The sequence below is a fragment of the Ambystoma mexicanum genome, chromosome 8, assembly GCF_040938575.1.
Source record: "Ambystoma mexicanum isolate Mex_15411 chromosome 8, UKY_AmexF1_1, whole genome shotgun sequence".
In the NCBI taxonomy this organism is placed as follows: domain Eukaryota; kingdom Metazoa; phylum Chordata; class Amphibia; order Caudata; family Ambystomatidae; genus Ambystoma; species Ambystoma mexicanum.
The window spans coordinates 925,045,619-925,060,292 of NC_090929.1; the positions used below are offsets into that span (position 1 = coordinate 925,045,619).

At 42.7% G+C, this 14,674-nt stretch overlaps 1 protein-coding gene across 2 annotated transcripts in view; it reads right to left on the reverse strand.

Annotated features, from left to right (window-relative positions):
* Positions 1–836: 836 nt before the first annotated feature.
* Positions 837–14,674, reverse strand: part of NRG3 (neuregulin 3) — a 2,179,015-nt gene continuing 2,165,177 nt past the window's right edge. Inside the window, exon 9 of one of the 2 annotated variants that reach the window (XM_069610825.1) lies at positions 837–2,562. In XM_069610825.1, coding sequence (XP_069466926.1) covers positions 2,073–2,562 — 490 coding nt within the window. In that variant the 3' untranslated portion in view covers positions 837–2,072. The remainder of the gene's footprint in view (positions 2,563–14,674) is intronic. The other variant, XM_069610826.1, reaches the window with a different exon arrangement.

The window sequence follows — 14,674 nt, forward strand, 5'->3', positions numbered from 1 at the left end:
GCCATTATGTGTGTAATGTACCTCGTATGGGTTATGCATGATTGCTTTAGAGAGATGGGTAATACGTTTGACTGATTTATTCTGCAAATTATAACCTTATTCTTGAGTTGAGCATTGATGGGCTCTCGGAGTTGCCTTCGAGCTTTAATGTCCACTGTTCCTGACTGCCCATTTCTGTTGGACCTCATGTAAATCCACCACCCTGTTTTCACTAAAGCAGATGTTACTCTGCAGCTGATCAGTTGCTTTGTTTCCAAATCACATTTCAGCCGCTGTTGCGTCAGTCGACAGGGCTCAGCAAATGTACACAGGTGGGCAGAAAACATTATTTTTGCATGAATCATTGGACATGGAGGACTGGTTAGCCGAGCTCACTTTATGTGCGAGGAAACCAAGATCATTTTGCATAGCAAAAACAAAATAAAAAACTCAGGCTTGCACACCCTTGCAGATCACATTTTGTCACAATCCCATAGGAAAGATGCAGGCATTTATAATAGTTTGTTCTTCTTTGTGAATTGGGTGTATTTTACATTACACTTTTGAGGTGTGTTTAAGTGCTTTTTGGAGAAAGCTTCTCTTTTGTTAAATGGTCCTCTATAGTCGGAGAATCGTTTGGATGGTAGAATGACGAATACAATGACATGTTCTCAAATTCATTTGAAAGGAAGCCACAATGCTCTAGTATTGCTGTAAACTGCTGGTGCTTTGGAGAGGTGCAAATAGAGAATGAGTTTTATATCCAGCTTCCCTTTTCCGTAAACAGCTACTCATCTCTTTGAAAGCCGACAGAACAGAATGCAAATGCATGCACTCGAAGAAACAAGACACGTCCATTCGCTTTTTGCAAACTTTATATTTCATATGATAACTCCTTTTTTATAGACATTTTCTATCACCCCGCCCGCCCCCTAGCAATTGACTTAAGCCTCAGGCAACATATTCCATTCTCTTGATAAGGGACAGCATATTGCTTCATTCGGAATCAATTCACAGGAGCATAGCTGTACTGGTACAGTAGGTCATGTTGAGATTGAGAAACTGGATTCACAGAACCTGTGAATTTGGAAAGTCATAGAATTATTTTAATAGCCCATTCACTGTACAGAAGAACATATTTGTGTATCGTCAATACATCTCCATACAAAATGGCACTGCAAGTTCTCCCCAGTCCGATGTATCAAATAAGGGTGAATAGGGATAGTTGTCTGGTCATGTTTCACCTCTTAAGTGGATGCGTGCCAATATGTATCAACAAATGTGTGCCCAACCTGTCGCCATACCTGAAGAGTAGGTGAATGCATCGTCGTGCCGATACGGGACACACGGCTACATTGAGGACCTTGGAGTGGCCTTCCTAATCTTGAAAGCCGACTCTAGAACCCGCTAGTGGAACCTGTCGATGGTTCCGAACACGCCCGCTTGCAGCGATGTCTGAGAGAACGTCCAGGATCCCATGCGTCGAAGGTTGACATCTGATTGCAGAATACTATTTTTTACCAACCCTGGAACTTACACGTTCGTTTTGCTCATGGGAATGTTTTCATTCGGTAGATACAGAGCAGAATGTCCATAAAGAAAACCTTCATAACCTTTCAACACACGTTGTTGTGGTGACATGGTACATGAGTAGCCAAGAACTGCAATTGCCCAAAAGGTAGTACAAAAGGGCCTACTTAGTGCTGAATTTCACTGTATCAATACCTCTTTCCAGACCGACTCAAAAATCATCAACCGAAGGGGCTCCGCATTTTTATTTGGGAATCACTTCCATTGTGATTTTCTTGAGACTGGAATGGAATGAAAATCTATCTCACTAGATAGGGCCTTGGCAATCAAATTAGCATAACTGAACTTCAAAGCTTTAGGTGTATATGCTTCAGTTCCATGAAACCTTTCTTTCTCTTAAAAAAATATTTTGTTAAAAAACACTATGATATGTGAGGGCGATAGACTATTTGGTTTCTTCTATGTAGATGCTCTTAAATTAATGCATATAAATTTATTTCTCATCCCTTTTCTTTCCTGTTTTGCCAAGCATCCAACACATACAGATCCCTTTTTTTCAAAAGTCACTTGTTAAGTGTTAAGTCTCTTTGTGATTCATTCCTTAAGACAAATGGAGCTTTCACCAGGGGGCTCATGGGTAGAAAGGCTGTGTTTTCACTTGCACTGTCCTCTGTGTCTACATTTGCCAGTTCATAGTCCTCTGACTTCCTCCTGGCATCAGTCAGAATTCGAATCTGCTCCTGCACAGTTTCTAGCAACACTTTCACCTCCTGCTGCTCTGCTATCAGGCAGTTGCCGGGCGGGGCACTTGCATGGACAAGTTCAACAGAGTAGGAGTTTGTGCAGTGGCGGAGGTGTGGCACTTCAGAAACGTCCTTCATCTGCATGCAGGCGTCGTCCGAGCCCTCGGAGGCGATGATGGGAACAGAGCTGGCCCGACAACCGCTTAAGTCGGGTTGATCCGGCTTATTACAATAAGACTGTGTCTGTCTCGAAGGCAGTTGCATATTTATCGACACATACTGAGAAGTCTTCACAGCAGCAGATGAAAGCCTGGATGCATGAAAAGACAAAGAAAAGAGCAATCATTGACTTTTGCTAGAGGGACAGTCCACTGCTCGCTTCTGCATGCTCATTTTGTGCTCATTTTGTGCGATTCTTATTTTTCAATGTTGTTAATTGCCATATAACTTTAGAAATATAATTCATAAACAAGTACAGACAAAATAATTAAAAACAGATGTTTTCGTTGGATAACTACATTACATTCGTAGTAATTTATTAGCAGACAACCAACTCTTTTAAAGGACCCTCTTTCAGGCTCGGACTGGCCTACAGGGCAATAGGGCAATGCCTGGGCCAAAAACACAAATTGCTAGTGGTGGCCAGCATTTGTGGTCAAAGCGGGCCACGTTTTTGGCCAATGTGAGTCAGTTTGATGCGTTAATTCGCTCTGCGGCTAGTAGTTTTGAACATTGTTGCTGAATACATATGCTTTATATTGCACAAGTTGCATCACATTTTTTTCAAACAGTCGATCCCAAAAGGAATGAATTGTCATTTGCAACTGTGGGGCACTTTTGTATTGGTGCCCGAGACAATGTTATGCCCCAGTCCGACCCTGCCCCCTTTATATATATGATATATGACATGGCATTCATAACGCCCCTGTGCACAAATATTTGCAGTATTAAGGCCCTTATTTACACGCACGTTTTTCAATGGTTGCATCCCTTTGAAAAAGGCGTTTTGAATCAGGCCTCAGGCTTCCTCGATAAGAAACTGATACCATTGTAGAAAGGATGGAGAGGAAAAGCAACAAGATACGGGGGCTTCCCTGTGCGGCCTATCAAGCGATGGACTACCAAAATAGACATACAAACACATCAATAATTGATCAAGCGTTTACTATCATCCACTTTCCCCGAATAATGTCTTCACTGGTCAATCTCCTTTGCCTTTGACTTCTGAGAGTACGCGAGTGATCCCATTCCAGTAGTTCCTGCGTTGTGGGCTGCTACAAACACATTAGTTAATTCTGTCGCGCCACTGTGGGCGCAGAATTCTGCTTTTTATATATAAGCACAGCCAAGCCGAGTAGGACAGCCCCACACCCACCAGTATTATCCTTATATAAATTGCCTAAGTCACTAGAGCCTATGCTTGCTTGACACAGAAATGAAATACACCATAAGAAGGTATGTCTGTAAAGTGAGACCCTGTTTAGCGTGGAACTACATACTGTGAAGAAACAGGCTAACACGATGCATGAACACGAGGCTCAGTCTCACTTAAGCGTGGCAGAGATGTAATGTGGATTGGTGGTCACTGGGCAATTAATGCTTACATATACTGGTGCGACTCGCTTGTATCAAAGATAGTATGCCATAACACTAGGAAAGGTGGAGAGCAAGCAAGGGATCCCGCCAAAACCTTCTTGTAGATATCTTCTGGAATTCTTGCAAGCCATGAAACGTTTGCCTCTGGTAGTACTAGAGTAGGGCTTCTGAGGCTTTCTGATGCAGTTGAACAATAAAGATTCACAGAGTCATGAGTCGCGACCCTAGGGATATGCACCGTTCTCAGGTATTGCTCCACCTTGTCTGAGGTTTGGGCTAAGTTCTCATTATAAAGCTTCCAGTAGACCCATACAGAATTTCTATAACCTCTTTATAGTTTGTAATAACATGTTGCTTCTTAGCAAGCTATTATTTGCTTTTCAGCATACTCACCCACTCCAAAGCAGGGGGTATTAGGAGCTATAATGCACTTAGCTCTTCTCAATAGTATACCAACTTCATGTCTCCCATGTATCCTCAGACCATATCAGTCATTAAAGGTGGATACCTGTTCATACCTCACCATGTCAATTAAAGCTGCACTCGCTTCTAAGGGGTCTGATGGCTCTTAAAACGGTTTGCCCATCTAACAATTGGCTTTTCTAAGAAGACAGTAAACACGGATTTGATTTGATGCAGGGGGCTGGCATTATAGATACCTCACTCTCACCCATTGATGTTTCCAGAGGCAGACCATACAAACTAACATCAACCATTATTTTCTGAAATTACGAAATTCTGAAAAGCTTCATATCAAAAGTAAAAACTTCGGCGATTGACTTCAGTTCTTGAGAACATTGTTATAATAAGTACTTGAGATAATTGCCTTCTCATTATCTTGCAGCTTTCCCAACATATTTCTCTTGGTTTGGAGACAGAACATCTTGTACAATCTAAATGCATTCACATATTTGAAAGTGTAAACTATGAAAATTGTCCTATTGATGTTAAAATAATGTTACATATGCAATGCATTATTTATTTATGATAAGATATGATTTGGCATTCATAACGCAGCTGTACGCAAATGTTTCAAGGTGCAACACGACAAGGAGGGGGAAACAGAAGGAGGAAAAACAAGGATCTTACTAAGCCTTGTGTCATTCAGATCGCGCAAGTTCAGGGATGTGGGAGGGGAGAAGTGCCTGGGGGAGATGGGAGAAGTGCGTGTAACTCAATAAGTCTAGCCAGCGGGTGGCTCATAAGTGCAGAGAGAAGGGACTATAGGGTTCAAGATACAGACAATAAGTGCAACTGGACATACAGCATCCTGGGCCCAAGTTCAGAGGGTAGCCAGGTGACCAGTGCGTGGAGCAGTCGGAACATCAGCAGGGGAAAGGAAGAGAGAAAGCAGAAGTGAAAAGGAAGGTCTTGAGTTGCTTCTGGAACCGAATCTGGTTCTTCTCAAGTTAGAGTGATGCAGGAAGGCTGTTCCAGAGGGAGGCCCCAGGTGAAAGAGAGAGATTTGCCCCAACTCTCTGCTTGGAAAAGTGTCTGACCCTCAGAGAGTTAGAAGTGCATGAGCTGAGAGCTCGAGAAGGGAGATGTTTAGGAAGCGGGAGTTGGAGGGAGTGTGTTCCCCAGTCCCCAGAAAGCCTTGTGGACTATGCAAAGGGTCTTGAACTTGATCCTTGCAGCCACAGGGAGCCAGTGAAAAGATTTCACAGCTGGAGAGATACAATCCCTGGGCTTGAGGCCAAGGACAAGTCTTGCAGTCCCGTTTTGGATAGGTTGTAGAGGTCAGAGAGTAGAGGCAAGCAGATTTAGAAAGAGGCTGTGACAGTGGTCCAGGCTAGATAGGACCAGACCTCTGGAAACAGTGAGCTTCTGGGGCAAAGTGAAGAAAGGAAATATACCTCTGAGGAGGTGCAGCTGTTAGTTACATTTTTTAGAGATGGCAGAGATGTGAGGAGAGAAGGAGAGGGTGGAGTCACAGATGACACCAAGGTTCTTAACCTTGCAGGAAGAGGGCCCATAGTGGGCAGCCAGAGAGAGAGAGGAAAGGAGGGAGCTGATGTTTTGATGAGGATGATTTCAGTCTTACTGGCATTCAGGCAGAGATCATTGGCGGCACACTATTCCTGAATTACGATGAGACAGTCTGGTATGAGAGAAGGGGAAGAGGCGACTGCAGGGAAGCTGAAAGAGATCTGGGTGTCATCCACATAACACATTAAAAGTTGGAGCAGAAATTAGCGATGCAGTGGCCAAGAGGTGCCAGGTGTAATGTTTGAATAGCCAGGGAGAAAGGTTAGTCCCCTGGCAAATACCACAAGTAGAGAGGACAGGGCCTGATCAGTGATATCCAGTTTATCACAGAGGTGCTTGAGCAGGATGGCATGGTGACCCTATCAAAAGCAGGAGAATGAGGACAGAGTAAGATTAGAGTAAAGGTTAGAGGGAAGACTTCAAATGTGTTTAGGAGTGCAGTTTCTGTGCTTCTGGCGGTTCTGAAGCCAGACTGGTGGTCGTGAAGACAACCAACAGATTCAGTGTGGAGATTAAGCTTGGAGATGGCTAGCTTTTCCAAGAGTTTGCCCATGAAAGGAGTGATGGAGATCGGGTGATAGTTAGCCGGAGAGAAATAATCGACAGAGGGTTTCTTTAAGAGGGGGTACACAAGGGAGTGCTTAAGGGCTGAGGAGAAGGTTCCAGTGGCAAAGGAGTGATTGCAGAAATTGGCAAAGGCTGAAGCAGCAGGGTCAATGTGTTCCTTGATGGTTCTGGATGAGCAGTGGAGAACCTACTTTGATGAGACATTATTAGATTGGACTTGTCTTGAAATGTCATCCGGGGTGAACAAGGGAAAGAAGGAGAAAAGAGGAGGAGAGACGGACACAGGTGGGCCAGGAGTGGAGGCGGTGGAATAAGAGGTTAAGGAAGAGGGGGTGGACAGGATATTCTGAGTTTTAGTGATGAAATGAGCAGCCAAGGCTGTGTTGAGTGCCTGGGAGGGAACAGGAGAGGTAGAGACTACAGCAGGATTGGCCAGCTTCTTGCAGATTTTGAAGAGTTCGGCTGAGTTGTTAGATGCTGCAGAGACACAAGCTTGGATGTGGGCTTACTCTTAGTAAGGATAGTTTGTATTGCCTTTGAAGCAGGCAGCAGGCCAGTTTGTCAGGGGTGCAGCAGATGCCCTACACTTCCTCTGAGACATCCAACACTTGCAGTTAAGGGTGGCAAGGTCAGAATCGCACAAAGAGTTGCACTTGGATTTGGGCTTCAAATGGATCCTCATGACAGGGGCAAGGACATAAAGAGTGTTGGAGATAGAGAGATGAAGGTTAGGCAGGGCTGTGTCAGGATGTGAGTCAGCCAAAGGTGCAGAAGGAGGAGAGAAAGTAGTGGTGAAAGCTTCAACTGACAGATGTTTCATGTGTCAGTGCTGGAGACAGCTTTGCCGAAGGGTAGAGAGAGAGAGGTGGGAGGAAAGGAGAACGTGATCACTCCAGGGGAGAGGAATGGTGTGAGGGTTAGAGAAGGAGAGGTCTGAGGAGATCAGAACATCCAGGGTGTGCCCACCAGAGTGAGTCGGGCCAGAGGGAAGAATAGAGAGAGAGAGAGTCGCAGAGGTTGCAAAAGAGTCCCGAAGAAGGGCAAGTAGCATCCAGCTCGGTGATCAGGTCTCTGAGGAGGAGAAGTAGAGGCAAGGAGGGAGGAGGAGAGATCAGCCCACTCAGAGGAAGGGGTGATCTGGCTATGCAGAGCATAGATAGTGGCTAGAGTGGTTTTATTGTCAATATGGAATTCTTTCCTTCAAGTAAAAGGATTCAAAAATTGCACAGGTTTTATCTTTTCACTTTATAATGACTAGCAATATGGTTTAAAACAGTAAAATATGTTTTTTTCAATATTAATACAGTTGTAAATTCTTATCATGTACAGTACGCTCAATGCCCCCCTCCATTTGTCTGTCTATTCAGTTGCCTAACTCTCCGCTCATTATTGGTCTCTCTGCAGGTGGAACTCATCTGTCCATGCAGGTTTCCAATTACTCCATCGAGTGTAACATGCAGTTATATATACATTAATCCACAGATGCAGACACTATTTAGAAACACGTCCAATCACATTGATTCTTGATTCCGCTATTATCAAAATTGGCCTTCTATGTTCACTAATGCTTGTTAATGAACAGAGAAAAAGCTTCCCAACCTGCTCTCACATTTTCTGGATCTTGAGGTGAGCAAAGTAAAGGCAATGTTATTGCTGGCAGGACATTCATTATACACATACTTTCTTTTTTTTAAAGCTTCTTTTAAAATCACTGTGAGGCGGCTATTGTGCATTTTTCTGAAGAAAAAGTGGAGGGTCTGCTCATTTTTATTTCTTTCTTATTGATTGTAGACCATAAGGGAGGGCAGCACATTTACCAAATTGGCACCTTGCTAGACTTATTGGTAGCCTAATTAGTAAAATAAGTACAATTCCCCTAAACTGTATGTGTGTACAAATGCATGTCACTCAAGGCAATCTCTGTGCTCTAGTTTGGATTGCAAAGTATTTTTCATGTTTGGAAGATGGGTGTCTGTGTCATCAAATAATGGTATGTGATTTTGTGTGTGTTCTATATTTCAAATGAACTCAGTGTGCTTTCACGTTTGAGACTAGCATGTACAAGTGATTAAACAACAGGGAATCTGAAGGCTAGCACGTTGATGCAAATCACGCCTTTTACCAGTATCACTATTTTGTGGTTCCAAGTACACTGGGCATGCTGCAGTTCTCGGCTCTGCTATCCATTGCATTTGTGTGAATCTACTCACGCCAAATATAGTTTCACTCAGAGGAGTGTAACAATGTGGGTTCCAGTGGTGACCGGCTTGTGATGGGCGATGGGGCTACGCACTACTAATTATAATGCACCAGGCTGATCAAATCCTTCAGAAGTTATATTAATCGCTTAATCAATGCAATGCTTTGGGCATTGACATAACCTTGCTTTCTTAGAAACACACACATAATTTACTTAAACACAGCGCTGTAATTATTTCTTTAAGTGAACTTAATTAGAAATGCGCATGTTTGTGTGGAGCGGAGCGCTCCACCAATGCTTGGTGATGGGTAGAGGTGGTTGGGGAAATGGGAGTAGTAGGCGCCTCCCACAGCCAGGAGGAGCACAGGGAGGAAAGCAGCGGGGGGTGGGGGGGGGCAAGAAGAAGAGGCGGATCTGGAATGCGGGGTAGAACAGCAGCGACACGAGCTGGCTTCTAAGAGCCATGGTTGGTTGTGCTGTGGCACTGCCCTGCAGCAGTGTCAGGTAGCTGAACTCTCTGCCCTCTGTTTGTTTTCACTGTGTGTTTACACGTCTGTGGCGATATGTACTGTGAAATGAAAGGAAGGCAATTGAAATTAATTTGCTTTGGTTTTTCTTTCCGAAAAAAAAAGTATTTTTACAGTTCACACCTAGCAACAAGCAGTTGTAAAATCTCGCACAATGTGAACATATTTGACAATTTGTGGATGTTTTGATTTTTTTTAAAGAAAGCTAAAAGATCCAGCCCGTCTAAGTAGCTCTCGTGTGAAACAGTTTACTAGTGTCAGCAGGAGCAGCATTAGCTATTCATTAGTTGTGCAGGAGGCTGGAGGAGGCGCCCTCTTGCAGCCGCTGCTGCCAAATGATAAACAGGTGCGCGTGAGAGCTGTGCAGGTCCCACTTAGCTCTCAGGAGAAACTGTTAGGAGACATTCATTACGAGTCTGGCGGTAACCGAGGTGGTAAAACCGCCTGGTTACCGCCGGACTCGTATTACCATTCCGCCTCCGTGATTCCCGGAATTACCGGGGCATTACAACCCCGGTTTTCCGGGAATCACGGAGGCGGAATGGTGTTAATCCCCATTCCCATTGAGTCCTATGGGACTCAGCATCTCGTAATGCTGCTGGTGTTTCCTCGTCCGCTTGCAGGCGGGCGGTGTTAAACCCGCCATGTCAAACCTGGCGGGAACATCACCTCCCGCCTGCAGGAGTCGGGTTCAGGCGGTCCGGAAACAACGGTGGCGGCGGGTTTACCGCCACCGTTATTTCCGGACCGCCTGATTTGTAATGAGGCCTGTCTACCACTGCCTGCAGAGGCTGCATGCAGAGCGAAGAAGGGGTGGGCCCTGTAGGTATTGTCACCTATAAGCGCTGGGCAACATGTTTCCTAGCGTAGCTATTCCAGGCCTCATCCAGTAACATCAGTGTACTAGATAATACAAGTTACCTTTCTAGAATTAGTGAACCAGGCAACACATTGTTGTCTCTGGCTCAAAACGGCGCAATCCATGCAATGTAAGGGGCACTCTACTGCCTTTGACTTCAGCCAGCAAAGATTCTGTAATCTGATGGACAACTTTGCTGTCTGAGGCCTCAGCCAGTAGAATCAGTGTACTCGAGAATACGGGGTACTTTCTAGAATCAGTGAACCAGGCAACGCGATGCTGTCTCTGTAATCTGTTTGGCAGCTTTTCTGTCTGAGGCCTAAGACTATATGAGCCGTTCCCTGAGGCGGCAGCTATGCTGAACAGATTCCTGCCCTTAAAACATGTGTTGCCAGAGGGAAAACATTGCTGCCTCAGGACTCAACATACACACTATAAGCAGAGCATTAACACTGTTGTGTGTGATTTGAAATGTTACGGTCAGTGGGATATGAAGGTTACCTCTTCTGTATCAACCTGCGTATTCTGTGCAAGATGTGTGAAGGCTAGCCTTGCTGTCTGAAACTGTGCATTCCGTACAGAACATGTGAGGGATAGCTCTGCTGTCTAAAATCTCAGCCATTAAGATCGTTGTAATATAGGGTGATCTGTAACCTGTTCCATGTCTGTAAATCACAGCAAACACCACCAATGCAACATAGAGCACTCAATCCATGTGAGCATTCCATGCCAATGGTAATAGAATACGTGTGAGGCTAGAGCATTAAACAGCACTATGGGATTGTGCAGCAACTCTAGTGCACGTGTGAGCTCCACAGTAATCTATTTGACCTACTGTGAGCATAGGCCATGGCAGGCTGGTACATTAAGTAATAAAATGTGCAGACGCCTAAAATATTGGATCAGCAAGAAGTTCCTATTAGCGGAAATCTGATATCTTTGAGTGCCATTAAGATGTGTACTAGAAGCATCGTGGCATGTGGGGGCAGTTCCTTGACATATGATCTAAGTGTCCTGCATGACAGCAGAAGTTTGATGGGTTTTTGTTGGCACATAAAATAAAGATGAGCAGGGGATCTCTCGGCTATGTATTTGTATATGTCTTAGGAAAGGTTTTTATTGCAGATGTATTTCTCCCAGTTTGACATTGTGCCACCAGAGAAGTAATATTAGACAAAAAAAATTATTGTGTGTTTTGCATCCAGTGCTTTTGTCAGCTCACACATTTTTGATTTTCTACATAATATATTCTGCGGTGAAAGTACATTGCTGCATGAGCAATTTATTTTGAAAACACATTTGTAAAATACGCTGTTTGTACCCATATATATATATATATATACATATATATATATATATATATATTTAATGCGTTTGGATGACTCGCCCCCTCCCCCCACCATCCCAAATCCCACCAAAGAGGTATAGTCTTGCTCACTCCCTCAACACACATCAGCTGTTTTTTACAGTCTGAATGCTCATTAGTTAACCATGCTGATGGCACAAGATCACACGGATGAACTGCACACATCGTGTCACCTCCCAGATCTGATTGCTTTGTTCTCCATTGAGCACAATTACACAGAATAGTATCTGTTTTTCCAAGATCACAAGACTTAGGCACCATCCATGTTTTTAACTTCCAATTGTGCATGACTTTCCTGCACATGGAAAACAATGGGCCTCATTACACGGTAGGCGGTAGGGGTTTACCGGTACCGGTAAGGGCACCGGTACCGGTAAACCCCTACCGCCTTACTACAAGTTCCCTTTGCGAGACCCGACTTTAACGGATGGTTTTACCAGCCGTTAAAGTAGGGGGCCGCAAAGGGACCTCAGAGCTAATTGCGGTACCGCAATTTGCGGTACCGTAATTAGCACCTTCCCCATTCCCATTATGCCCTATAGGGGCAAAAATGGGAATGGGGAAGAGCCTTGGTGAATGGGGAATTACCGCCCCCGCTCACCTTGGAGTAGGGCGGTAATTCCGCCATCCACCAAGGCGGACACGGTAAAATACCGGCGGCAACCATGGCGCTTTTAGCGCCATGGTTACCGCCTACCGTGTAATGAGGCCCAATGTCTCTGACTTGACATTTTGTCAAGTTGAAACGCCTGTAGTGCAATGAACTCCTACGTCGTCTAGTGTTGTTAACATGTGCCTAATGAAACACAAACGATTTCAGTGTGTACTGTTTGCCAATGATGTGACGGCTACATTAAAATGAAACCTTCCAACTCTTTCCTTCTCTATCATTGCAACTCCAGTACAGATAATAATAGAATGTGTGCCCAAAATCACAAGCCTGAACCACAACAAACTGATACACTTTATATAGATGGTAGAGTTTCTCTCCTGTATTGAAATAGCCTGCAATATACATAATTTGACCGAGATTAGAAGCTGCTGTAGCACTTATCTCCTCCACCTTCTAATGAGTGTTTGGTTCCACCATAGAAAACAAGAACTCACAACATATTCTATTTTCACAAGATCACACAACTTTGCTAAACTCAATTCATAAGTCTTCAAATTTGAGTGCTATGGGTAAATAGAATTGTGTAGTGTCCACATGATCAGTGTATGAATGTTAATCTGCATGTATATATATATATATTCAGTGAAAAAACTTTGTTAAAGGGACGTTATGGTTAAGTTGCGCTACTAAAAACCTATGAAATTCAGTGAAAAAAACTTTGTTAAAGGGACGTTATGGTTAAGTTGCGCTACTAAAAACCTATGAAATTTAGTGAAAAAACTTTGTTAAAGGGACGTTATGGTTCCAAGTAAAACCGAAAAACCCTTGAAATTCGCCAGTTATGGTAAGCTAAGCAACCATAACTCGCGCCACCACCATGCACTGCTAAGACTAACACCCAGGACATCAAAGATGACATCACAAATGTCATTGATGACATCACTGATGACATCACATGTCTGGCTCACTATTTTTTCTTTTGCTGACATATCTAGGCCACATGGTTTTCTTCAGTAACAGTCAGAAACTAAGAATTTTATTTTATTTGTAGACATATCCTTCTAGTAGGTTCTTACAGTAATTCCCTTAGAGTACAGTCACATCATATGAAACATATACATATGGGAAAACACAAGCTTGAAAGACAGCAATCCTTTTTGTGCATAAAGATAATCACTAGACTTATGAGCACCTTCTGATAGTTCTGTTGTTTTTTTTTTATGGATGTACTTTCCCTGAATATGGTCATATTTGTATACATTGTACTCACACTACTTTCCTTAGGGTCCAATCACATCAAGTGATACATATACATAGGGTAAATAGCAGCTTTGAAACAGAGCAATCATTTATTTGCATGAAACTAATCAGTTAAGTTATGAATTGTTTCTGCTACTACTTGTGCTTTTTTGCTAACTTCACTTTCCCTGTATATAACCATATTGGTATGTGTTCTTGTGTCTTTGTGTTTTGTCTATAGTAATGCAATTATGTAATACATGGGTTTTATTAGCTACTTATTACATATTTCACAGTACACAAAAATCTATTAAGAAAACAATTATCATTTCATTATTCAACATATTAACATTACGAATATCATACCTTCATCTTGTATGCTGCACACAATGTTATGTTTCTGTATGAGTAGCTTAGTATACTAGATAGAACCCCATAATAGGATGCTATTTATATCAATGCATCGTTCAATGCACTTATTAGGGTATATTTCTTGCAATGATTCTTGACACTTTTTTCGCAACATAATAAGAATCCCTTCTACGCATACTTCATGAGAAGTACATAGACATGTGATGTCATCAGTGATGTCATCAATGACATTTGTGATGTCATCTTTGATGTCCTGGGTGTTAGTCTTAGCAGTGCACGGTGGTGGCGCGAGTTATGGTTGCTTAGCTTACCATAACTGGCGAATTTCAATGGTTTTTCGGTTTTACTTGGAACCATAAAGGCCCCGTTAACAAAGTTTTTTTCACTGAATTTCATAGGTTTTTAGTAGCGCAACTTAACCATAACGTCCCTTTAACAAAGTTTTTTCACTGAATTTCATAGTTTTGTAGTAGCACAACTTAACAATAATGACTTTGACTTTATATACATGTCATATGGAACTGACTAGATCTCTTCTTATGAACTTGATGTCCGCAAACTTATTTAATGTTCGCGGACATGTTCGGAGAACAGTACCACCACCTAAAAACTCTGGGGAGGTATGATGTGCAATAGTCATATAATAACATAGGAACATTTAACAAATTCACAAAGCAGCACACATACAAAGTATATGTAGTAATACTTAAAAAATGTTACACATATATGTAACACACTAACCATTCATGTAAATACAATATGTTTTAAAATGGAATATACCAAAAGAAGATAAAGTGGCTTCCACCATAATTACCTCACAGACGCTCCACAACCAACAGCAAGACCAGACGTATTCACTACTGATTACATATCTCACCAGACATAGTATGTGCACTTCTTTTTACTCATATATTTATAAACTTTCTATATTAGAAAAAAAAAAAACATATTACTTCTTTGTTTTCTCACAGAAATGTGTAGTACTCTGGACTGGCTAGAGGACCATTTCCCACGAGACGAAATGTTAGAAGATAGTCCACCTAATGGTACACACTTTACTGTATAAACCAATTGATATGATATGATATCATATG